Source organism: Mustelus asterias, chromosome 9, assembly GCF_964213995.1.
Source record: "Mustelus asterias chromosome 9, sMusAst1.hap1.1, whole genome shotgun sequence".
NCBI classification, from domain to species: Eukaryota; Metazoa; Chordata; class Chondrichthyes; order Carcharhiniformes; family Triakidae; genus Mustelus; species Mustelus asterias.
In genome coordinates this window covers 69,237,660-69,265,505 of record NC_135809.1, presented here as the reverse complement: position 1 = coordinate 69,265,505, position 27,846 = coordinate 69,237,660, and the positions used below count along the sequence as shown (strand labels likewise).

General features: G+C 45.9%; 1 protein-coding gene and 1 long non-coding RNA gene across 4 annotated transcripts in view; one reads left to right on the top strand and one right to left on the bottom strand.

Annotated features, from left to right (window-relative positions):
- Positions 1–1,042: 1,042 nt before the first annotated feature.
- Positions 1,043–6,227, bottom strand: LOC144498737 (uncharacterized). The gene is made up of 3 exons (XR_013498751.1): positions 5,736–6,227; positions 4,569–4,622; positions 1,043–2,803 (listed from the first exon to the last, which is right to left on the bottom strand). It is a non-coding gene; the product is annotated as an uncharacterized LOC144498737 (long non-coding RNA).
- Positions 2,796–27,846, top strand: part of LOC144498735 (lysosomal acid phosphatase-like) — a 94,336-nt gene continuing 69,285 nt past the window's right edge. For all 3 annotated transcript variants that reach the window (XR_013498750.1, XR_013498749.1, XM_078220326.1), the window contains exons 1-3: positions 2,796–6,028; positions 17,529–17,624; positions 19,568–19,654. Coding sequence is in view for 1 of the 3 variants with exons in the window: in XM_078220326.1 (XP_078076452.1) it covers positions 5,909–6,028; positions 17,529–17,624; positions 19,568–19,654 (303 nt within the window). In the remaining 2 variants the exon portion in view is untranslated. The remainder of the gene's footprint in view (positions 6,029–17,528; positions 17,625–19,567; positions 19,655–27,846) is intronic.

The window sequence follows — 27,846 nt, the reverse complement described above, 5'->3', positions numbered from 1 at the left end:
AAGTTAGTTTAAAGCATAGCACAATTAATTACATTAGGCAGAACTACATTAAAATGAAGCCTTTTAACTGGGCAAACCATACCCACAACAGTCATTAAGGCACGCTGCCTGGCTTTTCTTTGGTACTGGGATGATGGTCGTCTTCTTAAAGTAGACAGGAACCTCAGACTGTTGTAAAGAGAGGTTAACGATGCCTGCAATTATCCCTACCAGCTGGTCCGCGCAGGATCTGAGTGCTCATCTGGGTATCCAATCCGGGCCAGTTGCTTTCCGTGGGTTGACCTTTGAGAAGGCTGCTCTGACGTCTACAATGGTGACCCCAGATACAGGTTCGTCCGAGGCTTCTGAGGTGGAGGGTGTGCTCTTGCTGACCATTTGCTCAAAACGGGCATAGAATGGATTGAGCTCAAGGGGAGGGGTACATTGGTACGCCGATTTGACATGCCTTCATCTTGTAGCCTGTTATGTCTTGCAGACCTTGCCATAGTCGGTGGGGGTCTGTGTGGCTAACTTGGGACTCTGGCTTGGTCCAATATTGTCTTTTGGCATCTTTGTTGGATCTCCTTAAATCATATCTGGCTTTCTGCACTGTGGGGTTGTCTGACTTGAACGCCTCAGACCTAGACTTTAGCAAGTAGTGGATATCCCTGTTCATCCATGGTTTCAGGTCGGGAAACCCCTGGATTTGCTTCTTTGGCACACAGTCTTCTACACATTTACTAATGAAGTCAGTTACTGTAGTTACATACTCATTCAGGCTGGTCGCAGAGTTTTTAAATACTGACTCTAAGCAGTCCAGTAGGAGATCATCCAATTCATTGCTTTTGCTATCTCAAGTTTCTTGCTGGATCTCTTTCTATCTTTTTCCCTCAGTATCTTTCTCTCTCTCTATTCTGTGTGTGTGTCTCTCTCTCTCTCTCTCTTTGGATCCCTCTTTCTATTCTTTTGCTCTCTTTTCTCTCTCTCTGTCTCTCTCTCGTGATGTGGAGATGCCGGCGTTGGACTGGGGTGAACACAATAAGAAGTCTCACAACACCAGGTTAAAGTCCAACAGGTTTATTTGGTAGCAAATACCATGGTATACCATGGTAAAGCTTATGGTAGCTGCTACCAAATAAACCTGTTGGACTTTAACCTGGTGTTGTGAGACTTCTTACTCTCTCTCTTGTCTCAGGTTCTCTCTTTGCCAGTATTTATCTCTGTGTTTCTTTCTCTCTGTTACTTTCAAGACTGAGATCGATAGATTTCTACATATTATCAACATCAAGTAAAATGGGGATAGTGCAGGAAAATTGTGTTTAGATCAGCCGTGATCACATTGAATGGCAGAGCAGGCTAAAAGGCCTCCTCCTACACCTAATTTGTTTGTCTCTCGTCCTATCACTGTTTTTTTATCTCTGTCTCTCTCTCAGAATAACAGAATTGTCACATTGCAGGAGGCCATTTAGGCATTGTGCCTGCACCTGCTCTCTGAATGAGCAATTCACTTAGTGCCATTCCCTCACTTTCTCCCTGCAGCCCTGCACATTCTTCCTTTTCAGATTACAACCTAATTCCGTTTTGAATGGTTCAATTGAACCTACCTCCACCACACACTCAGGCAGTGCATTCCAGATTCAAACCGCTCGCTGTGTGAAGAAGTTTTCCTAATGTTTCTTTTGGAAATTACTTTAAATCTTTTTCTCGATCCTTTCATGAGTGGAAACTGTTCCTCCCTATCTACTGTGTCCTCACTCATCACAGAGTTTGAATACTTTTAGTAAATATAAGTTTAACTAAGTTCCTTACTCTTCCACTCTATGCACTATTAATAAAGTAAGAAGTCTCACAACACCAGGTTAAAGTCCAACAGGTTTATTTGGTAGCAAATACCATAAGCTTTCGGAGCGCTGCTCCTTCGTCAGATGGAGTGGAAATGTGCTCTCAAACAGTGCACAGACACAGAAATCAAGTTACAGAATACTAATTAGAATGCGAATCCCTACAGCCAGCCAGGTCTTAAAGGTACAGACAATGTGGGTGGAGGGAGCATTTTAAACACAGGTTAAAGAGATGTGTATTGTCTCCAGACAGAACAGCTAGTGAGATTCTGCAAGTCCAGGGGGCAAGCTGTAGGGGTTACTGATAATGTGACATAAATCCAACATCCCGGTATAGGCCGTCTTCATGTGTGCTATCAGTTTCTGCTCAGCGACTCTGCGCTGTCATGTGTCGTGAAGGCCGCCTTGGAGAACGCTTACCTGAAGATCCAAGGCTGAATGCCCGTGACCGCTGAAGTGCTCCCCCACAGGAAGAGAACAGTCTTGCCTGGTGATTGTCGAGCGGTGTTCATTCATCCGTTGTCGTAGCGTCTGCATGGTTTCCCCAATGTACCATGCCTCGGGACATCCTTTCCTGCAGCGTATCAGGTAGACAACGTTGGCCGAGTTGCAAGAGTAGGTACTGTGTCCCTGGTAGATGGTGTTCTCACGTGAGATGATGGCATCCGTGTCGATGATCTGGCACGTCTTGCAGAGGTTGCTGTGGCAGGGTTATGTGGTGTCATGGTCACTGTTCTCCTGAAGGCTGGGTAGTTTGCTGCGGACAATGGTCTGTTTGAGGTTGCGTGGTTGTTTGAAGGCAAGAAGTGAGGGTGTGGGGATGGCCTTGGCAAGATGTTCGTCTTCATCAATGACATGTTGAAGGCTCCGGAGGAGATGCCGTAGCTTCTCCGCTCCGGGGAAGTACTGGTCGACGAAGGGTACTCTGTCCACCGTGTCCCGTGTTTGTCTTCTGAGGAACTCAGTGGAACTCCGTTACAAATCTAACACCAGCCCAAAAAACATTCAATTACCACTATTCCCTGTCGCTCAGCATATTTTGTATCATCTGTCTTCCTCCCTTTCTCTTATTGTCTGTCCCTCTCAGTCTCTCTTCCTCTCAGTTTCCCTCCTTGCCAGTATCTGTCAATTCCTGTCTCTCTTTTTCTTTCACTGTCTCAACTTCTCATTCTTTCTTTCTCTTTCTCACTGTTACCCTGTCAATCTCTCTGCATCATGGTCTCTGTCTGAATCTCATCCTTCCCTTATCTCTCTCTCTCTCTCTGCATATTTGTTACTCCTTGCCTCTCTCTCTGCTGTCTGTCTCTCTCTCTCTCTTATGGCCTCTCTCTCTCCGTTTGGAGAAATGCCTTTGTGCACTGCTGCCTCCTGTGTACTGTATCAGTGGATTATTACCTGAGCCATGTGCAAATTATAAGAGGACAAATAAGATTAGGGAAGTGAATGTGTGATTCAAAGGCTGGTGTGGAAGAAGTGGGTTCTGGTTGGTGGGGCTGTACCATTGGGACAGTCTCCACCCAAGCTGGGCTGGGACCAGAGTCCTTGCCCTCTTTTTAGGTCAAACCAAATAAACAAACTCAGATTAAGTCAAGACAAAGTAAAAAGGGGCAGCTCCCCAAAAGGAGGGGGAACAGCCCGAACAGAAATCAAAGTACAAAGGAAACTTAAAAACATCAAATTAAAATGTGATTGTCAGGGTCAATAACGCACCCCAGCTGCAGAAGTAGGGAAGTAGAGAAGGCTTTAAACTAAACAAGTGGAGTGAGGGAATCAAGCTTGAATAAACGTTACAACTCAAAGGGTTGAGTCAGAGCAGGAGAACAAAATAGTAATATGAGAATTAAATACCTGGATTCCAGTCTTGGGAGTATATATTCTTTGTCCAACATATAGACGTATGTCACATGACCTTCTCCAAGTTGTATTTTGACCTTGTCATTTGGAACTGAACTCCGGCAGTTATTGTTTGACATCAAAAATGAACAACATTCCAGGCTGGTAGGCCTGTGCTGCCTACCATCAAGATGGTGGCAACAAAAACTCCTCAGAACTTTATCAAACCTGCCAATTGCTGGAACCTTGGAACTCATCCCTCTAGACTCACTCATTCTATGTGCCTTCTCCTGTCATGCACTCTGTCACTCTGGGAAGACAGAGCATTCTGCAATCAGCCAACCTCTCCTCGGAAGGAATATTCCAGTTGACTCATGATTCTGGACACATGTAAAACACGTACTTGTATTTTTATTGTGGTCATGCTGAACTCTCTTCCTTTTTCCTTATCCCCCATTTATTGTGCGAGTGCAAAAAGGGGCATACATTGTGAAGCCCTTTTTGTCTGTTTTGTGTGTTAAAATAAACCAACCCTTTTATTTTCATTGTGCCCTGAGTTTGTTGTGCAAGTTAATGGTAGAGGAGTGGAATATTTCCAATAAGATTTGAGGAAATATGCCATTATTGATAAAGGGGGAAATCAGGATAATAAAAAAAAAACACCTTTCTGTTTATGGATGGGCAGAGAGTGGGGAAATCAGGGCAGTTTAAATTAACACCCCTCCTGTCCATAACACTGCCCCTCAACTTTCTAAATTGCAGGGAATACAACCCTTGTTTGTCTAATCTTGTAATATATCAGGTATCTGACTTCAATGTCAATGGGTAGCACAATTACTGGCCAAGGACATGTCGACCAGACCTAGCCTGTGCCAGGTGGTGAGAAAAGCAACACGAGGGGAAAAGCTACTTTACCTTGTCGTCTACCATGTCTATGACAGCATTGCTTGAAGTGACTACGGCACAGCACTGTGGAGACAAAACCCCATCTTTACACCCTTCATCATATTTTGTGCTAGATGCAATAAATTCAGAATAAATCTAGTGGCTCAAACCATGAGGTGTTGTGGCCATCAGCAGTGGAATTGTATTTCACCATAATGTATCATGATCTGGACATTACTCATTCTATTATACCCAACAACCCAATAATAAAGATGCAGGGGGCATGTCAGGAGCAGCAGCAGGTGTACCTAAAATTGACGTGCCAATCTGGTGAAGCTGCAAAAAAGATCTACCTCCATGCTAAACTGCAGAAGAAGCATGCATAGACAGAGCTAAGTGATCCCACAATCAATGGATCAGGTCAAAGCTCTGCAATCTGGCCCCAAACAGTCAGGAATGGTACTGAGCACTTGAAGAGCTAACAGGAGATGGAACATTTTGACGCTCAATGATTGGGGAGGCCAGCACATCAGCACAAAAGTTAAGGTTGATGCATTTACAAATATCTTCACCCCAAAATGCCAAGTAGGTGATCCATCTCAGGGACTTTTTCGGATTTCAACTATCACTAATGTCAATCTTCAGTCAATTCAATTCACTTCATTTGGCACTGCATAAAGATACGGCTGAAGGCACTGGATACTGCAAAGGCTATGGGCCTTGACAATAATCTGGCAATAGTACTGAAGACTTGTGCTAGAGAACTAGCCATGCACCTAGCCAATCTGTTCCAGTACAGCTACAACACTGACAGCAATCCGGCAATATGGAAAATTACCCAGGTATGTCCTGTACACAATCAGTCTACTCTCCATCATCAGCAAAGTGATGGAAGGGGTCATCAATAGTGCCATCAAGCAGCACCTGCTCAGCAATAACCTGCTCAGTGACACTCAGCTCCTGGCTGCATTACAGCCTTGGTTCAAACATGGACAACAGAGATGAATGCCAGAGTTGAGGTGAGAGTGACTTGACATCAAGGCAGCATCTTCTGGCATCAAGGAGTCCTAGCAAAACTGGGCTGAGGATTCTCCATTGAGTCTGCAGTTACTGCCTCAGGACTCTGCTCCAATCAGCCTTCCCATCACTGACACCATTTCACAGAGCTAGTACAGGCAGGCTGGGCCGAATGCTCACCTTCTGCACTCAGAAATACACCCCACATCATCAAGATGACAGGATCCACATTGTGACCGTGCCGGTTGCTCACTGCGGCTGCGCCGTGCCTTGCATGTGGGCCGGCTTTCGTACGGTCCGTCCCCGCCTCCAGTCGGCGGTTCCGGCCGCGAAGGTTCCGACACTGGCCCGGGATGGTCGGCGCCGTGTCCCAGGCTCCGGTCCCGGCCTCCCGCCGGGCTCTGCTGGGCGCTGTGCTGATGTTCGGGATCCTGAGAGCGACAGAGGGAAGAAAACTGAAATTCGTCAATCTGGTGAGTGAGGAACTGAGAGAGGAAGAGGAGGAGGATGGGGGGGAGGATGGGGGGGAGGATGGGGGGACGGGACCAGGAAGAACCAAGGGGAAGGAGCGAAAGAGCGGTGTAAGAACCGGATAAGATACAATTTGTCATCTGCAAGTGGAGCTGTCTATCCCTTTAAAATACCCCAGTAGCACCCGCCCCCCCCCCCCCCAAACACACAGGCGCGCGCACACTGCCACCATAGGTGGTTGAAGAAAAAGTTTATTTTTAAAAAGGATAAAGTTCACATGGCTGTCAGTCAGGAGATTCCCTCCTGCGAAGACAGATTGCTAGTCTCCATCAATGTCCCGAGGTTCTCACTAATGTAGCTTCAGCATGGAGGGAAAATACAGCTGGATCAATCTTTCTTGTCTCAGCCTCTCGGGATTTTAGTGACAGGCAGGTTCCACTGTGGTGAGTGTTCCCTGCTGGATGCTGGCAGCTTCCCACGTTCTCAGTTCAGTCCCAACTAAGTTTAAAAAAAAAATACAAGTTCAAATCTTAAAGCTGATCTCTATGGGGTGATTTCCAGTAAATTACTAGCCTCTTGCCTTCATACCAGTAATAATTTTAATAAACAGCTCTGCCCTCTGACAGATCATGCTGGTCAGGTGATTCCTTGGAAAAGGCATGTATAAAGGTGATCTTATGAACTTTAAAAAACAAGTCTCCAAATTTTAAAAGAGAATATAGTTTGTGAGGATATGGTTTTTATATTTCGAAGAAGAGGCTTACAAATGGCACAGATGGATCAACTGTGTGGAGGGGGGATGAATAATAAAGACCAGTGTGCCAGAAAGAAATATGTACCCTTATTGTGCTTTCAGAAAGGTTCTAAAGCATTTCTTAGCTAATTGAAGTGCTCTTTGAAGACAAAGAGTGGCAACAAATTTGCACTGAGTAAGCTCCCATAACGTGGAGATGCCGGCATTGGACTGGGGTAAGCACAGTAAGAAGTCTCTGAACACCAGGTTAAAGTCCAACAGGTTTATTTGGTAGCAGAAGCCACAAGTTTTCAGAGCACTGCTCCTTCATCAGGTGAGTGGGAGTTGTGATCACAAACAGGGCATATAAAGACACAAACTGAAGTAACAAAATAATGGTTGGAATGCGAGTCTTTACAGGTAATCAAGTCTTAAAGGTACAGACAATGTGAGTGGAGAGAGGGTTAAGCACAGGTTAAAGAGATGTGTATTGTCTCCAGCCAGGACAGTTTGTGAGATTTTGCAAGCCCAGGCAAGTCGTGGGGATTACAGATATTGTGACATGAACCCAAGATCCCAGTTGAGGCCGTCCTCATGTGTGCGGAACTTGGCTATCAGTTTCTGCTCAACAATTCTGCGTTGTCGTGAGTCGTGAAGGCCACCTTGGAGAACACTTACCCGAAGATCAAAGGCCGAATGCCCGTGACCGCTGAAGTGTTCCCCAACAGGAAGAGAACATTCTTGCCTGGTGATTGTCGAGTGGTGTTCATTCATCCAATGTCATAGCGTCTGCATGGTCTCCCCAATGTACCATGCCTCGGGACATCCTTTCCTGCAGTGTATCAGGTAGACAACGTTGGCCGCGTTGCAAGAGTATGTACCGTGTACCTGGTGGATGGTGTTCTCATGTGAGATGATGGCACCTTTGTCGATGATCTGGCACGTCTTGCAGAGGTTGCTGTGGCAGGGTTGTGTGGTGTCGTAGTCACTGTTCTCCTGAAGGCTGAGTAGTTTGCTGCGGACAATGGTCTGTTTGAGTTTGTGCGGTTGTTTGAAGGCAAGAAGTGGAGTTGTAGGGATGGTCTTGGCTAGATGTTCGTCTTCATCGATGACATGTTGAAGGCTCCAGAGAAGATGTCGCAGCTTCTCTGCTCAGGGGAAGTACTGGACGATGAAGGGCACTCTGTCCGCCGTGTCCCGTGTTTGTCTTCTGAGGAGGTCAGTGCAGTTTTTCCCTGTGGCGCGTTGGAACTGTCGATCGATGAGTCGAGCGTCATATCCTGTTCTTATGAGGGCATCTTTCAGTGTCTGGAAGTGTCTGTTGCGATCCTTCTCATCTGAGCAGTTCCTGTGTATACGGAGGGGTTGTCCATAGGGGATGGCTTCTTTAACATGTTTAGGGTGGAAGCTGGAGAAGTGGAGCATCGTGATGGTATCCGTGGGCTTGTGGTACAGTGAAGTGCTGAGGTGACCGCCCTTGATGGAGATGCGTGTGTCCAAGAATGCAACCAATTCTGGAGAGTAGTCCAAGGTGAGTCTGATGGTGGGATGGAACTTGTTGATGTCATCATATAGTTGTTTCAGTGACTGTTCACCATGAGTCCAAAGGAAGAAAATGTCATCGATGTATCTAGTGTACAGCATCGGTTGAAGGTCCTGTGTGGTGAAGAGGTCTTGTTCAAACCTGTGCATGAAGATGTTATGACATCTTCTCCGGAGCCTTCAACATGTTATCGATGAAGACGAACATCTCGCCAAGGCCATCCCCACACCCCCACTTCTTGCCGTCACCAACCGCACAACCTCAAATAGACCATTGTCCACAGCAAACTACCCAGTCTTCAGGGGCGCAGTGACCACGACACCACACAGCCTTGCCACAGCAACCTCTGCAAGACGTGCCGGATCATCGACACCGATGCCATCATCTCAAGTGAGAACACCATCCACCAGGTACACGGTACATACTCTTGCGACTCGGCCAACGTTGCCTACCTGATACGCTGCAGGAAATGATGTCCTGAGGCATGGTACATTGGGGAGACCATGCAGACGCTATGATAACGGATGAATGAACACCGCTCGACAATCACCAGGCAGGAGTGTTCCCTTCCAGTCGGAGAACACTTCAGCCGTCACGGGCATTCAGCCTGTGATCTTCAGGTAAGTGTTCTCCAAGGCGGCCTTCACGACACACGACAACGCAGAATCGCTGAGCAGAAACTGATAGCCAAGTTCCGCACACATGAGGACGGCCTCAACCGGGATCTTGGGTTCATGTCACACTATCTGTAACCCCCACGACTTGCCTGGGCTTGCAAAACCTCACTAACTGTCCTGCTGGAGATAATACACATCTCTTTAACCTGTGCTTAACCCTCTCTCCACTCACATTGTCTGTATCTTTAAGACTTGATTACCTGTAAAGACTCGCATTCCAACCATTATTTTGTAAATTGAGTTTGTGTCTTTATATGCCCTGTTTGTGAACACAACTCCCACTCACCTGATGAAGGAGCAGTGCTCTGAAAACTTGTGGCTTCTGCTGCCAAATAAACCTGTTGGACTTTAACCTGGTGTTGTGAGACTTCTTACTCGGCTCCTATAGTCAGCAATGATATAATGATCAGGTGTGCTGATGTGGCGATGTGATTGAGAGATACTATTGGACAGGGCAGCAGGAAGAAGTACCTTGGTTTTCTTTGAACATGGCCATGGCGGGGAGGGGGGGGGGGGGGTTGTTCTCAGAAAATGCAGCAATGGTGTGTAGGCCTGGAATATTTGCTCAAGACCTAATGGTGGCATGTGAACTAATATTCTAACTCTAATGAGGGTGCTGCCATTCAGCCCAAAGATGTCCCCACCTGAGATGTAACAGAGGGATTTTAATCTACTTCACTGGTGATGACTATCTGTATGTGCAAAAGGTACTTCAAAAACCTAGTTAAATATCAAGTGTGGGAACTGAGAAGGCAAATTGATATTGGCTTTACTCCTACCTCAAATTGTTAGGAACAAGGTGCCAAGCTAACGTAAGGGAACTTTAGAGTTCTAGTGACTGGAGGGTCATTAGCTTTAGGGCTGGAATGAGGACAAATTCTAAACTAATGCCCTAGTCTTTGAGGGCATGAAATGCTACAGAGAGAGAAGGATGGGGATGGAGCATAGAAATGCTTACGGTGATATTGTTGTGGCTGAATGGAGTTTTAACTTTAATATCCTCACTGGCTACAGAGGAGGTCCTAGAGGATTGGAGAATAGCCAATGTTGTTCCTTTGTTTAAGAAGGGTAGCAAGGATAATCCAGGTAATTGCAGGCTGGTGAGCCTTATGTCAGTGGTAGGGAAATTATTGGAGAGGATTCTCCGAGACAGGATTTACTCCCACTTAGAAATAAGTGGACATATTAGCGAGAAGCAACATGGTTTTGTGAAGGGGAGGTCGTGTCTCACTAACTTGATCGAGTTTTTCGAGGAAGTGACGAAGATGATTGATGAGGGTAGGGCAGTGGATGTTGCACACATGGACTTCAGTAAGGCCTTTGACAAGGTCCCTCATGGCAGACTGGTACAGAAGGTGAAGTCGCATGCGATCAGAGGTGAGTTGGCAAGATGGATACAGAACAGATGGATAGAAGACAGAGGGTAGCAGTGGAAGGGTGTGTTTCTGAATGGAGGGCTGTGACGAGTGGTGTTCCTCAGGGATCAGTGCTGAGACCGTTGCTGTTTGTAGTATATATAAATGATTTGGAGGAAAGTGTAACTAGTTTGCGAAGACACAAAAGATTGTGGATAGCGATGAGGACCGTCGGAGGATACAGTAGGATATAGATCGGTTGGAGACTTGGGCGGAGAGATGGCAGATGGAGTTTAATCCGGACAAATGTGAGGTAATGCATTTTGGAAGGTCCAATACAGATAGGAAATATACAGTAAATGACAGAACCCTTAAGAGTATTGATGGGCAGAGGGATCTGTGTGTACAGGTACACAGGTCACTGAAAGTGACAACGCAGGTGGAGAAGGTAGTCAAGAAAGCATACGGCATGCTTGCCTTTATCGGCCGGGCTATTGAGTTTAAAAATTGGCAAGTCATGTTGAAGCTTTATAGAACCTTAGTTAGGCCGCACTTGGAATATAGTGTTCAATTCTGGTCGCCACACTACCAGATGGATGTGGAGGCTTTGGAGAGGGTACAGAAAAGATTCACCAGTTGACTGGTATGGAGGGCATTTGCTTTGAGGAGGGATTGGAGAAACTTGATTGTTCTCTCTGCAACGAGGGAGGTTGAGGGGCGACCTGAAAGAAGTCTACAAGATTATGAGAGGCATGGACAGAGTGGATAGTCAGCAGCTTTTTCCCAGGGTGGAACAGTCAATTACAAGGGGGCACAGGTTTAAGGTGCGAGGGGCAAGATTTTAAGGAGATGTACGAGGCAAGTTTCGTAGACAGAGGGTGGTGGGTGCTTGGAACTCGCTGCCAGGGGAGGTAGTGGAAGCAGATACGATAGTGACTTTTAAGAGGCGTCTTGACAAATACATGAATAGGATAGGAATAGAGGGATATGGTCCCTGGAAGAGTAGGGGCTTTTAGTTCAGTCGGGCAGCATGGTCGGTACAGGCTTGGAGGGCCAAAGGGCCTGTTCCTGTGCTGTAATTTTCTTTGTTCTTTATATGCTGAAAGATCTTCAATCAAGCAAACCTGATTTTTTTTGGTTTTTAGGAACATTCTTTCTGTCTAACCCTGTTAGAATTTTATAAGTTTCTATGAGATCCCCTCATTCTTCTAAACTCCAGTGAATATAATCCTAACTGGTTAGTCTCTCCTCATTTGACAGACCTGCCATCCCAGGAATCAGCCTGGTAAACCTTCGCTATACTCCCTCTATAACAAGGACATCCTTCCTCAGATAAGGACACCAAAACTGCACACAATACTCCAGGTGTGGCCTCACCAATACCCAACAAACCATAGAACCATAGAAAATTACAGCTCAGAAACAGGCCTTTTGGCCCTTCTTGTCTGTGCTGAACCATTTTATGCCTAGTCCCACTGACCTGCACTTGGACCATATCCCTCCACACCCCTCTCATCCATGAACCCGTCCAAGTTTTTCTTAAATGTTAAAAGTGACCCCGCATTTACCACTTTATCCGGCAGCTCATTCCACACTCCCACCACTCTCTGTGTGAAGAAGCCCCCCCTAATATTCCCTTTAAACTTTTCTCCTTTCACCCTTAACCCATGCCCTCTGGTTTTTTTCTCCCCTAGCCTCAGCGGAAAAAGCCTGCTTGCATTCACTCTATCTATACCCATCAAAATCTTATACACCTCTATCAAATCTCCCCTCAATCTTCTACGCTCCAGGGAATAAAGTCCCAACCTATTCAATCTCTCTCTGTAACTCAGCTTCTCAAGTCCCGGAAACATCCTTGTGAACCTTCTCTGCACTCTTTCAATCTTATTTACATCCTTCCTGTAACTAGGTGACCAAAACAGTACACAATACTCCAAATTCGGCCTCACCAATGCCTTATATAACCTTACCAGAACACTCCAACTTTTATACTCGATACTCCGATTTATAAAGGCCAATGTACCAAAGGCACTCTTTACAACCCTATCCACCTGTGACGTCACTTTTAGGGAATTCTGTACCTGTATTCCCAGATCCCTCTGTTCAACTGCACTCTTCAGAGTCCTACCATTTACCCTGTACGTTCTTCTTTGGTTTGTCCTTCCAAGCATGCCAAATGCCTTCTTCACCACTCTGTCCACCTGTGACTTCACTTTCAAGGAGCTATGAACATGTACCCCTAGATCTTTGTTCTGTAACTCTCCCCAACACACTACCATTAACTGAGTAAGTCCTGCCCTGGTTCAATCTACCAAAATGCATCACCTCGCAATTGTCTGAATTAAACTCCATCTGCCATTCGTCAGCCCACTGGCCCAATTGACCAAGATCCCGTTGCAATTGGAGATAACTTTCTTCACTGTCCACTATGCCACCAATCGTAGTGTCATCTGCAAACTTACTAACCATGCCCCTATATTCTCATCCAAATCATTAATATAAATGACAAATAACAGTGGGCCCAGCACTGATCCCTGAGGCACACCGCTGGTCACAGGCCTCCAGTTTGAAAAACAACTCTCTACAACCACCCTCTGGCTTCTGAAGAGAAGCCAATTTTGTATCCATTTAGATACCTCACCCTGGATCCCGTGAGATTTAACCTTGTGCAACAATCTGCCATGCAGTACCTTGTCAAAGGCCTTGCTAAAGTCCATGTAGACAACATCAACTGCACTGCCCTCATCGACCTTCTTGGTTACCCCTTCAAAAAACTCAATCAAATTTGTGAGACATGATTTTCCGCTCACAAAGCCTTGCTGATTGTCCCTAATCAGTACTTGCGTCTCTAAATGCCTGTAGATCCTGTCTCTCAAAATACCTTCCAACAATTTACCCACCACAGATGTGAGGCTCACTGGCCTGTAGTTCCCAGGCTTTTCTCTGCAGCCCTTTTTAAATAAAGGTACAACATTTGCCATTCTCCAATCTTCAGGCACCTCACCCGTGACTATCGATGATTCAAATATCTCGGCTAGGGGACCCGCAATTTCCTCCCTAGCCTCCCACAATGTCCTGGGATATACTTCATCAGGTCCCGGGGATTTATCTACCTTGATGCGCTTTAAGACTTCCAGCACCTCCTCCTCTGTTATATGTGCACTCCTCAAGACATCAATCACTATTTATTTCTCCAAGTTCCCTAACATCCATGCTTTTCTCAACAGTAAATACTGATGAGAAATATTCATTTAGGATCTCACCCATCTCTTGTGGATCCGCACATAGATGACCTTGTTGATCCTTAAGAGGCCCTACTCTCTCCCTAGTTACTCTTTTGCCCTTTATGTATTTGTCGAAGCTCTTTGGATTCTCCTTTGCCTTATCTGCCAAAACAATCTCGTGTCCCCTTTTTGCCCTCCTGATTTCTCTGTTAACTCTACTCCTACACCCGCTATACTCTTCAAGGGATTCACTTGATCCCAGCAATACTCAAATCCTCTCGCAACGAAGGCCAACATATCATTTGCCGTCTTTACTGCCTGCTGTACCTGCACGCTTACTTTCAGTGACTGCTGCACGAGGACACCAATGTCTCGCTGAGTATCCACTTCTCTCGATTTACACCCATTCAAATAATAATCTGTCTTCCTATAATTGCTACCAAGTGGATAACCTCACATTTATCCACATTATACTGCATTTGCCATGCATATGACCACACACCCAGCCTGTCCAAATCACGCTGAAGCATCTCTGCATCCACCTCACAGCTCACTCTTCCACCCAACTTTGTATCATCTGCAAACTTGGAGATAATACATTTAGTTCCCTCTTCCAAATCATTAATATATAATGTGAACAGTTGGGGTCCGAGCACAGATCCCTGCTGAACTACACTTGTCACTGACTGCCAATCAGAAAAAGGCCCATTTATGTCAACACTTTGCTTCCTATCTGCTAACCAGCTTTCTATCCATCTCAAGACATTACCTGCAATCCCATGTGCTTTAACTTTACGTAGTAGTCTGTATTGTGAAACCTTGTTGAAAGCCTTCTGTTCTTCTGGGACAAAAGAAGGCTAAGAGGATTTTTGATAGAGATGTTCAAAATCATGAGGGAGCTAGACAGGGTAGGTCGGGAAAAACTGTCCCCATTCATAAAAGGATCAAGAATGAGAGGGCACAGATTTAATGTGATTTGTAAAAGACGCAAATGTGATGCAAGAAAAAAAAACTTTTTCACATAGCGAGTGGTTGGGATCTGGAATACACTGACTGGAAGTATGGTGGAGGCAGGTTCAATTGATGCATTCAGGAGGGCATTTGATGATTATTTCAAAAGAACCAATGTGCAGAGGTATGGGGAAAAGGCAGGGGGTTGGCACTTAGTCATGATGCTCGTTTGGAGAGTCGGCACAGACATGATGGGCCAAATGGCCTCCTTCTGCATTGTAACATTTCCGTGATTCTATAACCATCTTTCTGGTTAGGCAATACATATTCCAGGGATGGTGATGGTGGTGTCTGGGACATTGTCCTTGAGGTATGATTCCAGACATGTGACAAGTCTGTGGGACAGCTCTCCCAATTTTGACACAAGCTACAAGATGTTAGTAAGGAGACCTTTGCAGGATCCAACTGAATTTTCTGTTGTCACTTTTGCCTGGTACCTGGGTTGATGTTGGGTGGTCGGTCCAGTTGCATTCTTTTTTTAGACTTGGCAGCGTTTTGAAATAAGTGGCTTGCCCGACCATTTCAGAGCTCTGGTTATGGAGTCACATATCAGCCAGACTGGGTGAGAATGGCAAATTTCCTTGCCTATAGGACATTAGTGAACCAGATGGATTTTTATGACAATCAATGATAATTTCATGGTTGCTATTTCCAGACTAGCTTTATATTTCTGATGCACTAAATTCCACCAACTGCCGTAGTAGGATTTGAACCTGTGTACCTAGAGTATTACCCTGAGCCTCATGACCACAAGTCGGGTGTTATTACCACTATGCCACCACCTTTTTGATAGGTATAGATAGAGTGAATGCAAGCAGGCTTTTTCCACTGAGGCTCGGGGAGAAAAAAACCAGAGGGCATGGGTTAAGGGCGAAAGGAGAAAAGTTTAAAGGGAATATTAGGGGGGGGCTTCTTTACGCAGAGAGTGGTGGGAGTGTGGAATGAGCTGCCGGATAAAGTGGTAAATGCGGGGTCACTTTTAACATTTAAGAAAAACTTGGACGGGTTCATGGATGAGAGGGGTGTGGAGGGATATGGTCCAAGTGCAGGTCAGTGGGACTAGGCAAAAAATGGTTCGGCACAGACAAGAAGGGCCAAAAGGCCTGTTTCTGAGCTGTAATTTTCTATGGTTCAATAGTCCTGAATACTTGTGCTTCAGAACTTGCTGCGTCCCTAGTAAAGCTGTTCCAGTACAACACTGGCACCTACCCAGCAATGTGGAAAATTGTATGTCCTGTACACAAGAAACAGGACAAATCCAACCCAGCCAGTTACCCGTCCCATCAGTCTACTCTCGATCATCAGTAAAATGATGATCAACGGTGCTATCAAGCGACACTTACTCAGCACTAACCTGCTCATAGACGCTCAGTTTGGGTTCCACCAGTGTCACTGGACACGAGCAGGATCTCATTACAGCCTTGGTTCAAACATAGACAAAAGAGCTGAATGCAAGAGATGAGGTGAGAATGACTGCCCTTGACATCAAGGCAGCATTTGACCGAGTGTAGCATCAAGGAGCCCTAGCAATACTGGAGTCAAAGGGAATCGGGAGGAAAACACTCCACTGGTTGGAGTCATCCCTGGCACAAAAGAGGATGGCTCTGGTAGTTGGAGGTCAATCACCCCAGCTCCAGGACATCACTGCCGGAGTTCCTCAGGGGAGTGTCCTAGGCCCAACCATCTTCAGCTGTTTCATCAATGACCTTCCCTCTATCATAACTTCAGAATTGGGGATGTTCGCAGATGGCTGTACAATGTTCAACACCATTCACAACCCCTCAGATACTGAAGCAATCCATGTCCAAAGGCAGCAAGACCTGGACAATATCGAGGCTTAGACTGACAAGTGCCAGGTAATGACCATCTTCAACAAGAGAGGATCTAACCATCGCCCTTGACATTCAGTGACATTACCATCACTGAATCCCCCACGATCAACATCCTGAGAGTTGCCATTGACCAGAAATTGAACTGGACTAGCTCTATAAATACTGTAGCTACCAGAGCAGGTGAAAGGCCAGGAATCCTGTGACAAGTAACTGACCACCTGACTCCCCAAACCCTGTCCACCATCTACAGGGTACAAGGCAAAAGTATAATGGAATACTCTGCACTTGCCTGGATGAGTACAGCTCCAACAACACTCAAGAAGTTCAAGACCATCCAGAACAAAACAGCCCACTTAATTGCTGCCCCTTCCGCAAACATGCAATCCCTCCACCACCGATGAACCGCAGTGGCAGCCGTGTGTATCATCTACAAGATGCACTGTAGGAACTCGCCAAGGTTCCTTAGGCAGCACCTTCCATACCCACGATCACTACCACCTAGAAGGACACGAGCAGCAGATATCTGGGAACACCATCACCTGAAGGTTCCCCTCCAAGACACTCACCATCCTGACTTGGAAATATATCATTGAGTCAAAATCATGGAATTTCCTCCCTAACAGCACTGTGGGTGTACCTACACCTCAGGGACTGCAGTGGGTCAAGAAGACAGCTCACCACCATCTTCTGAAGGGCAATAAGTGCTGCTCTAGCCAGCGACGCCCACATCTTGTAAATGAATTTAAAAAATGAATTTAAAAAAAACCTTGTGTCTTTTCTCCCTCTATGTTCATCTTTTTAGCAACCCCATCTTGGAACGGAGTGGAGCAGGCTCAAGGTGTATTGAGGCTGCATGTTCTATTGCTGTCCCTGCTTCTTGTGTTTGGTCTCCTCCAATCAGGTTTCTGGCTCTACCACAGCAAAGAAACAGTCCTCATCAAAGTCACAAAAGATATTCAATGTGACTGTGATCGTGGCAAATTATGCTGTCTTTCTTGAACTTTCTGCGATCTTTGACATGGTTAATCTCATTTTTCCCCCCTCCATTGTCCAACATTTCATCTGTAGCTGGGATATCTACAATGCTTTTCTTTTCCTGCTCTCCTATCTGCTGTCTATATTCCCAGGTTTATCGCCATGGAGACCGATCACCTATCAGTAGATACCCAACCGATCCGCATATGGAAAAGGACTGGCCCCAAGGCTTTGGGCAACTTACCCAGGTCAGTAGTTCCTGCCTCTCGGCTTTGCATCTGTCTCGCACCCGCCTCGCACCCCAACCTTTCTCTCTCACAGGAGAGGTGGGGTGGGTCACAGCAGAATATCTTAGCTGGAAGACTAGCGGTGGTATATAAGCTCTGTTTATTTCTGTTGCCCAGTATTTGTAACTGAGCTGCAAGATCACCATCTCAGTCAGAAGCTGTCTCCGTTTGTTCCCATGAAGTGATTTCAGATTGGTATTTAAGGTCAGGGGGGACATGCACTTGTGAGGTTCTTGACCCTTATAGGGGGTTTGCCCAAGTACCGCTCCCCCCAACCCCATTTCTTAATGAGAGACAATTGGATACAAAACTGGCTCGGTCAAAGAAGACAGAGGGTAGCAGTGGAAGGGTGCGTTTCTGAATGGAGGGCTGTGACAAGTGGTGTCCCTCGGGGATCAGTGCTGGGACCTTTGCTGTTTGTAATATATATAAATAATTTGGAGGAAAATGTAACTGGTTTGATTAGTAAGTTTGCGGACGACACAAAGGTTGGTGGATTTGCGGATAGCGATGAGGACCATCAGAGGATACAGCAGGTCATAGATCAGTTGGAGACTTGGGGGGAGAGATGGCAGATGGAGTTTAATCCGGACAAACGTGAGGTAATGCATTTTGGAAGGTCTAATACAGATAGGAAATATACAGTAAATGGCAGAACCCTTAGGAGTATTGATAGGCAAAGGGATCTGGGTGTACAGGTACACAGGTCACTGAAAGTGACAACGCAGGTGGAGAAGGTAGTCAAGAAGGCATACGGCATGCTTGCCTTCACCGGCCGGGGTATTGAGTTTAAAAATTGACAAGTCATGTTGACGCTTCATAGAACCTGAGTGAGGCCGCACTTGGAATATAGTGTTCAATTGTGGTCGCCACACTACCAGATGGATGTGGAGGCTTTGGAGAGGGTACAGAAAAGATTTACCAGGATGTTGCCTGGTATGGAGGGCATTAGCTATGAGGAGAGGTTGGAGAAACTTGGTTTGTTCGCACTGGAGCGACGGAGGTTGAGGGGAGACCTGATAGAAGTCTACATGATTATGAGAGGCATGGACAGAGTGGATAGTCAGAAGCTTTTTCCCAGGGTGGAAAAGTCAATTACTCGGGGGCATAGGTTTAAGGTGCGAGGGGCAAGTTTTAAAAGAGATGTACGAGGCAGATTTTTTACACAGAGTGGTGGGTGCCTGGAACTCGTTGCCGGGGAAGGTAGTGGAAGTGGATACGGTAGTGACTTTTAAAGGGTGTCTTGACAAGTACATGAATGAGATGGGAATAGAGGGATATGGTCCCCGGAAGCGTAGGGGTTTTTTAGTTAAGTCAGGCACCATGGTCGGTGCAGGCTTGGAGGGCCGAAAGGCCTGTTCCTGTGCTGTAATTTTCTTTGTTCTTTGTATATTAGTGAGACTGAGGGGCTCAAATATAATATTGCAGACCAGTGTAGTACTGCACCCCCACCCTGACTTAACATTACAGCCCAGTGTAATATTGCACCTCCACTCTGACTGAGCATTACAGCCCAGTGTAATATTGCACCTCCACTCTGACTGAGCATTACAGCCCAGTGTAATATTGCACCTCCACCCTGACTGAGCATTACAGCCCAGTGTAATATTGCACCTCCACTCTGACTGAGCATTACAGCCCAGTGTAATATTGCACCTCCACTCTGACTGAGCATTACAGCCCAGTGTAATGCTACTGTGTCTCCACTCTGAGTGATGTGTATACTCACTGTTGATGTATGAACTTGCTGTCTATTCTCACCGGGTGAGCTGTGTACACATTGTGATGGACTTGGGACAGCCTGTTGCTAAGGTGGATTGCAAAGTGGTTGTGATTGATGATTGAAGTCTGGCACTGATCTGTCATCTCCTGTAATGACCATGATTTCTGCTGCTCTTTTGCAGGTTGGGATGCAGCAACATTATGAGCTGGGCCAGTATCTACAACGTCGTTACAAAGACTTCCTCAACATCTCGTATGTTCGGCAAGAGGTGAGGGGCTGAATGAAGGGGTCACTGGAGGGTTGAAAGATTAAGTGAGGGGTGAGTGAGAGAAGTAGACAAAGGGATGAGCGCTTGGGTGAGGAGCTGATCCATTCTCTGTGAACTGAGATCTCAATTCAACCTTGAATATATTTGAGTGATGGAAGAGGAGTGTTTTTCAGGTGTTGTGTTGTGCTGGCCACTTGTCGTCAAAGTCTTCTGTGAGGTACTTTTTTTCAGGTGAGTGTAGAAGAACAGGCTTGTGAACAAGGAATCCAAAAAAGTAGCAGGTGTTAAATAGAAGAGTGGATACACTAGCCAGAGTGGGATGCTCTTTTGGAGAGTTGGCGTATACCCGATGGGCTGAATGGCCTCTTTTCTGCACTGTAGGGGTTCTATGGTTTTAAGCAGCCAACTACATTTCAGGATTTTCACAGACAGACAAGAGGAAACAGAAGGAAGTAAATTAAGATCTTTGTTGTTTCAGATGTGCAAAAAGATAATAAATTCACTGTAAACACCCAGTGATTTTTAACATGATAAATTTAGTTTAAAAGTAGTACTTAATTGTTTAACAGCATGCCGCAATGAGCAAATTATTTTTTTCCGGGTCAGTTCTGTTCTTCAAATTTTAACAAATCACATTGCCATTAAAAAGACATCCGCACCTGATGAAGGTGTATATTTTTGAACAGTTTCTAACAACAATGTGGAAAAGGTGAAGCTCTTATTGATGTCAGTGATTGCTGTCTGTTGGAGTTACACTTTTCAACCAGGGGTAGAGCACTCCGTGACACAATGTTCACACTAATCAGCCTGTGTGCTGCGTCCTTAAGTTGTGATCAGCTTCAGAGAGTGACCCACTCCAGGGGCAGTAACAGGTGGGGAGTTTGACACCTGTCACACCGTGATGCAGGTGTCCTAAGCCAAGCTCAAGGAGGACAGAAACCTCCGGTGGAGCAGAAGGGCCAAAGCTCGCTTGATCTTGATTTTCATTACGGATACAGACAGTGAAAGTGGGGCCTCACGATCTTTATGATCTTTTGGGTTTTAAGCAGGAGGTGTCAGAAAAGTTACCACAGGGAGAACTGGATTGTGGCGACCAGGCAATCATAGTGACGTCGCATTTGATCCTTCGATATCAGTTCTTCCCAATATTATGAAGCGGAATGCAGTTGACACAAAGCTTGGGTGGGAGGCTGAGCTGTAAGGAAGATGCAGAGCTGCTTGTGCGTGATTGGATAAGCTGAGTCAGTGGGCAGATGCAGTATATTGTGGATAAATGTGAGGTTATCGGTAGAAAAAACAAGAAGACAGGTTATTTTATGAATGGCCATATGTTGAGAGGGGAATTGAGGCCTCATACACCAATCACTGAAGCTAAGCATGCAGGTGCAGCAGGCGGTAAAGAAGACAAATAGTATGTTGGCCTTCGTAGCGTGAGGATTTGAGTGCAGGAGCCTTGGTGAGGTCGCACCTGGAATATTGTGTGCAGTTTTGGTCTCCTTATTTGAGGAAGGATGTTCTTGCTATAGAGGGAGTGCAGAGAAGCTTTACCAGACTGATTGCTTGGATGACGTATGTGGGGAAATTGAGTCGGTTAGGATTGTACTCAGTGGAGTTCAGAAGAATGAGGGGGATTTTATATAAACTTATAAAATTCTCACAGGACTAGACAGAGCAGATGCAAGAAGGATGTTTTCGATGGTGGAGATATCCAGAACCAAGGATCACTATTTGAGGATACAGGGTAAACATTTTAGGACTGCCACAGAAAGCAGTTGAGGCTAAAACATTGTATGTTTTTGAGAAGCAGATATAGCTCTTGGGACCAAAGGAATTAAAGGATATGTGAGGAAGGTGGGATCAGGCTATTGAGATTGGATGATCAGCCATGATCATAATGATTGGCTGAGCAGGCTCAAAGAGCCAAATGGCCTCCTCCTGCTCCTATTTTCTATGTTTCTATTCTATGAGAGTTAATTGATAATGACAGTGAGCACTGATATTTTGCTGTCAACCCCATCCCTCCTCGGCACCCTATGTCAATTTAGGAGAGATCTTCTGGGGATGATAGCAGATAACTCTACTAAACTGTCTACACTATTGCCATGTAGGGTAACTTCAATGGAATATCTGAACAAGCAACGGGGTAGTTAAGTTTAGCTGTCTCCCTTGAAGCATCATGATATTTTTTAAAAATTCACTTATGGCTTGTGGGTGTCACTGGTTAGGCCAGCATTTATTGCCCATCCCAATTTGCTCTTAAGAAGGTGGATGTGAGCTGCTGCATTAAAGCACTGCAGTCCCTGAGGTGTAGGTACAATCACAGTGCTGTTAGGGAATTTCAGGATTTTGACCCAGTGACAGTGAAGGAACGATTATATATTTCCAAGTCAGGATGGTGGTGGTGTTTCCAGATATCTGCTGCTATTGTCCTTCTGGATGGTAGTGGTCGTGGGTTTGAAAGGTGCTGTTTGAGGAACCTTGGTGAGTTGCTGCAGTGCATCTTGTCAATGGTACACATGGCTGCCACTGTTCATTGGTGCTGGAGGGATTGAATGTTTGTGGAAGGGGTAGCAATCAAGTGGGCTGCTTTGTCCTGAATAGTGCCGAGCTTCTTGAGTGTTATTGGAGCTGCACCCATCCAGACAAGTGGACAGTATCCCATCACACTCCTGATTTGTGTCTTCTAGATGGTGGACAGGCTTTAGAGAGTCAGGAGATGATTCCCAGCTTTTGACCTGCTCTGGTAGCCACAGTATTTCTGTATCTAGTTCAGTTTAGTTTCTGGTCAATAGTAACCCCAGGATATTGATAGTGGCAGATTCAGTGATGGTTATATCCTCTCTTGTTGAAGATGGTCATTGCCTGGCATTTGAGTGGCGTGAATGTTACTTGCCACTTCTCAGCCCAAGCCTGGACATTGTCCTAATCTTTCTGCATTTGGACATGGATTGCTTCAGTATCTGAGGAGTCGCGAATGGTGCTGAACATTGTGCAATCTTCAGCGAACATCCCCATTTCTGACCTTATGATGGAGGGAAGGTCATTGATAAAGCAGCTGAAGATGGTTGGGCCCAGGACACTACCCTGAGGACCCCTGCAGTGATGTTTGAAGCTGAGATGATTGACCCCTAACACCACAACTGTCTTCCTTTGTGCCAAATATGGCTCTAACCAGTGGAGTGTTTTCCCCAATTCTCAGATTTGCTAGGGCTTCTTGATGCCACACTTGGCCAAATTGAAGAAGCCGCTATGGTGTCTGACCACTGACCACCTGCTTTCCCTTCCTCACCCTGAATCTGTGGAGCCACTTGCTTGCATTTAGATCCTTGCGAGCGAGGCACTAAATAAGACCATAAGACATAGGAGCAGAAATAGGCCACTCGGCCCATCGAGTCTGCTTCGCCATTCAATCATGGCTGATTTTTCTTCTCATCCCCATTCTCCTGCCTTTTCCCCATAACCACTGATCCCCTTATTAATCAAGAACCTTATCTATCTCTGTCTTAAAGACACTCAATGATCTGGCCTCTACAGCCTTCTGCGGCAAAGAGTTCCACAGATTCAGCACTCTCTGGCTGAAGAAATTCCTCCTCATCTCTGTTTTAAAGGATCATCCCTTTAGCCTGAGGTTGTGCCCTCTGGTTCTAGTTTTTCCCACTAATGGAAACCTCCTCTCTACGTCCACTCTATCCAGGCCTCGCTGATAATCCTGTAAGTTTCAATAAGATCCCCCCTCATCCTTCTAAACTCCAACGCGTCCAGATCAAGAATCCTCAGCCGTTCCTCATACGACAAGCTCTTCATTCTAGGAATCATTCTTGTGAACCTCCTCTGGACCCTTTCCAAGGCCAGCACATCCATCCTTAGATATGAGGTCCAAAACTGCTCACAATACTCCAAATGGGGTCTTATACAGCCTCACAAGTACATCCCTGCTCTTGTATTCCAGCCCTCTTGGCATGAATGCTAACATTGCATTTGCCTTCCTAACTGCCGACTGAACCTGCACGTTAACTTTGAGAGAATCTTGAACAATGACTCCCAAATCCCTTTGTGTTTCTGATTTCCTCAGCATTTTCCCATGCCTCCGGGCGGCACGGTAGCACAGTGGTTACACTGCTGCTTCACAGCTCCAGGGTCCTGGGTTCGATTCCCGGCTCGGGTCACTGTCTGTGTGGAGTTTGCACATTCTCCTTGTGTCTGCGTGGGTTTCCTCCCGGTGCTCCGGTTTCCTCCCACAGTCCAAAGATGTGCGGGTTAGGTTGATTGGCCAGGTTAAAAATTGCCCCTTAGAGTCCTGAAATGCGTAGGTTAAAGGGATTAGCAGGTAAATATGTGGGAGTAGGGCCTGGGTGGGATTGTGGTCGGTACAGACTCGATGGGCCGAATGGCCTCCTTCTGCACTGTAGGGTTTCTATGATTTAGAAAATAGTCTCTGCCTCCATTCCTCCTTCCAAAGTGCACAACCTCACACTGTTCCACACTACACAATTGGAAATTGTGTAAACTCACTTCTCATTTCTCGCCCAAGTTCAAGTCGCGAGGTACACGCCTTCCAAAGTCAGTTGTAAATGACTCTGTTCTGAAATCACACCAATGCAGGATTTAAATTTGATGTGGGGGAATGATTCCGGTGTGTGGCCACAATATGAGACGTAAATTTATCAGTTCCTGACATCTAGTAGCGGGAAATGTGGCCCGCCATTGATGACGGGAGGAGACAATCGTGTCCTGGATTTGCGCTGCTGGAAAACCCACCAAGGGTCTTCTCGTCCGATTTTCCAATCTTGCTGCCTGCCCTGAGTGGGTGTGGAATATCCTGATCAGATTGTCATGGAGCAGGTTATTGCTGAGTAAGTGCCTCTTGATAGCTCTGTTGTTGGCTCCTTCCATCACTTTACTGATAGAACACAGAACATTACAGCGCAGTCCAGGCCCTTCGGCCCTCGATGTTGCACCGACCTGTGAAACGAATCTAAAGCCCATCTAATCTACACTATTCCAATATCATCCATATGTTTATCCAATAACCCTTTAAATGCCCTTAATGTTGACGAGTCCACTACTGCTGCAGGCAGGGCATTCCACGCCCTTACTACTTTCTGAGTAAAGAACCTACCTCTGACATCTGTCCTATATCTATCACCCCTCAATTTAAAGCTATGTCCCCTCATGTTAGCCATCACCATCCGAGGAAAAAGGCTCTCACTGTCCACCCTATCTAATCCTCTGATCATCTTGTATGCCTCTATTAAGTCATCTCTTAACTTTCTCTCAAACAAATACAGCCTCAAGTCACTCAGCCTTTCGTCATAAGACCTTCCCACCATACCAGGCAACATCCTGGTAAATCTCCTCTGCACCCTTACCAATGCTTCCACATCCTTCCTATAATGTGGCGACCAGAACTGTACGCAATACTCCAAGTGCGGCCGCACCAGAGTTTTGTACAGCTGCAACATGACATCATGGCTCCGAAACTCAATCCCTCTACCAATAAAAGCTAACACACTGTACACCTTCTTAACAACCCTATCAACCTGGGTGCCAACTTTCAGGGATCTATGCACATGGACACCGAGATCTCTCTGCTCATCCACACTACCAAGTATCTTACCATTAGCCCAATACTCTGTATTCTTGTTACTCCTTCCAAAGTGAATCACCTCACACTTTTCCGCATTAAACTCCATTTGCCACCTCTCAGCCCAGCTCTGCAGCTTATCTATGTCCCTCTGTAACCTGCAACATCCTTCCGCACTGTCCACAACTCCACCGACTTTAGTGTCATCTGCAAATTTACTAACCCATCCTTCTACGCCCTCATCCAGGTCATTTATAAAAATGACAAATAGCAATGGCCCCAAAACAGATCCTTGTGGTACACCACTAGTAACTGAACTCCAGGATGAACATTTCCCATCAACCACCACCCTCTGTCTTCTTACAGCAAGCCAATTTCTGATCCAAACCGCAATATCATCCTCAACCCCATGCCTCCGTATTTTCTGCAATAGCCTACCGTGGGGAACCTTATCAAACACTTTACTGAAATCCATATACACCACATCAACTGCTTTACCCTCATTCACCTCTTTGGTCACCTTCTCAAAGAACTCAATAAGGTTTGTGAAGCACGACCTACTTTTCACAAAACCGTATTGACTATCCCTAATCAAATTGTTTCTTTCCAGATGATTATAAATCCTATCTCTTATAATCCTTTCCAAAACTTTGCCCACAACAGAAGTAAGGCTCACTGGTCTATAATTACCAGGGTTGTCTCTACTCCCCTTCTTGAACCAGGGGACAACATTTACTATCCTCCAGTCTTCTGGCACTATTCCTGAAGACAATGACAACATAAAGATCAAAGCCAAAGGCTCTGCAATCTCCTCCCTAGCTTCCCAGAGAATCCTAGGATAAATCCCATCCGGCCCAGGGGACTTATCTATTTTCACACTTTCCAGAATTGCTAACACCTCCTCCTCATGAACCTCAATCCCGTCAAGTCTAATAGCCTATATCTCAGTATTCTCTTCAACAATATTGTCTTTTTCCTGTGTGAATACTGACGAAAAATATTCATTTAGCGCACTCCACGCACAACTTCCCACAACTGTCCTTGACTGGCCCTAATCTTACCCTAGTCATTCTTTTATTCCTGACATACCTATAGAAAGCTTAGGGTTTTCCTTGATCCTCCCTGCCAAAGACTTCTCATGTCCCCTTCTGGCTCTTCTTAGCTCTCTCTTCAGGTCCTTCCTGGCTAACTTGTAACTCTCAAGCACCCTAACTGAGCCTTCATGTCTCATCTTTACATAAGTCTCCTCCTTCCTCTTCACAAGAGATTCAACTTCTTTAGTAAACCACGGTTCCCTCGCTCGACCACTTCCTCCCTGCCTGACAGGCATATACTTATCAAGGACACGCAGTAGCTGTTCCTTGAACAAGCTCCACATTTCAATTGTGCCTATCCCCTGCAGATTTCTTCCCCATCCTATGCATCCTAAATCTTGCCTAATCGCATCATAATTTCTTTTCCCCCAGCTATAACACTTGCTCTGCAGTATATACCTATCCCTTTCCATCACTAAAGTAAACGTAACCGAATTGTGGTCACTATCACCAAAGTGCTCACCTACCTCCAAATCTAACACCTGGCCTGGTTCATTACCCAGTACTCAATCCAATGTGGCCTCGCCTCTTGTTGGCCTATCTACATACTGTGTCAGGAAACCCTCCTGCACACATTGGACAAAAACTGACCCATCTAAAGTAGTCAAACTATAGTGTTTCCAGTCAATATTTGTAAAGTTAAAGTCCCCCATAACAACTACCCTGTTACTTTCGCTCCTATCCAGAATCATCTTTCCAATCCTTTCCTCTACATCTCTGGAACTTTTCGGAGACCTATAGAAAACTCCCAACAGGGTGACCTCTCCTTTCCTGTTTCTAACCTCAGCCCATACTGCCTCAGTAGACGAGTCCTCATCAAACGTCCTTTCTGCCATCGTAATACTGTCCTTGACTAACAATGCCACACCTCCCCCTCTTTTACCACCTTCCCTGACCTTACTGAAACATCTAAACCCTGGAACCTGCAACAACCATTCCTGTCCCTGCTCTATCCATGTCTCCAAAATGGCCACAACATCGAAGTCCCAGGTACCAACCCATGCTGCAAGTTATTCCGGATGCTTCTGGCGTTGAAGTAGACTCACTTCAAAACACCCTGCCTGCCGGTACACTCCTGTGACCTTGAAACCTTATTCATGACCTCACCACTCACATCCTCCTGTACACTGGAGCAACAATTCAGGTTCCCATCCCCCTGCCGAATTAGTTTAAACCCTCCCGAAGAACATTAGCAAATTTACCCCCCCAGGATATTGGTACCCCTCTGGTCCAGGTGAAGACCATCCCGTTTGTCGAGGTCCCACCTACCCCAGAATGAGCCCCAATTATCCAGGTATCTGAATCCTTCCCTCCTGCACCATTCCTGTAGTCACGTGTTCAACTGCTCTCTCTCCCTATTCCTCTCCTCGCTAGCACATGGCACGGGTAACAATGATGTGGAGATGTCACCCAAGTATCCTCATTCCTAGGAGTATGAACCCCCCTGTGGCTTTTATCTATAACTGTCTCTGCCTCCCGAATCCTCCTGAGTTCATCCAATTCCAGCTCCAGAT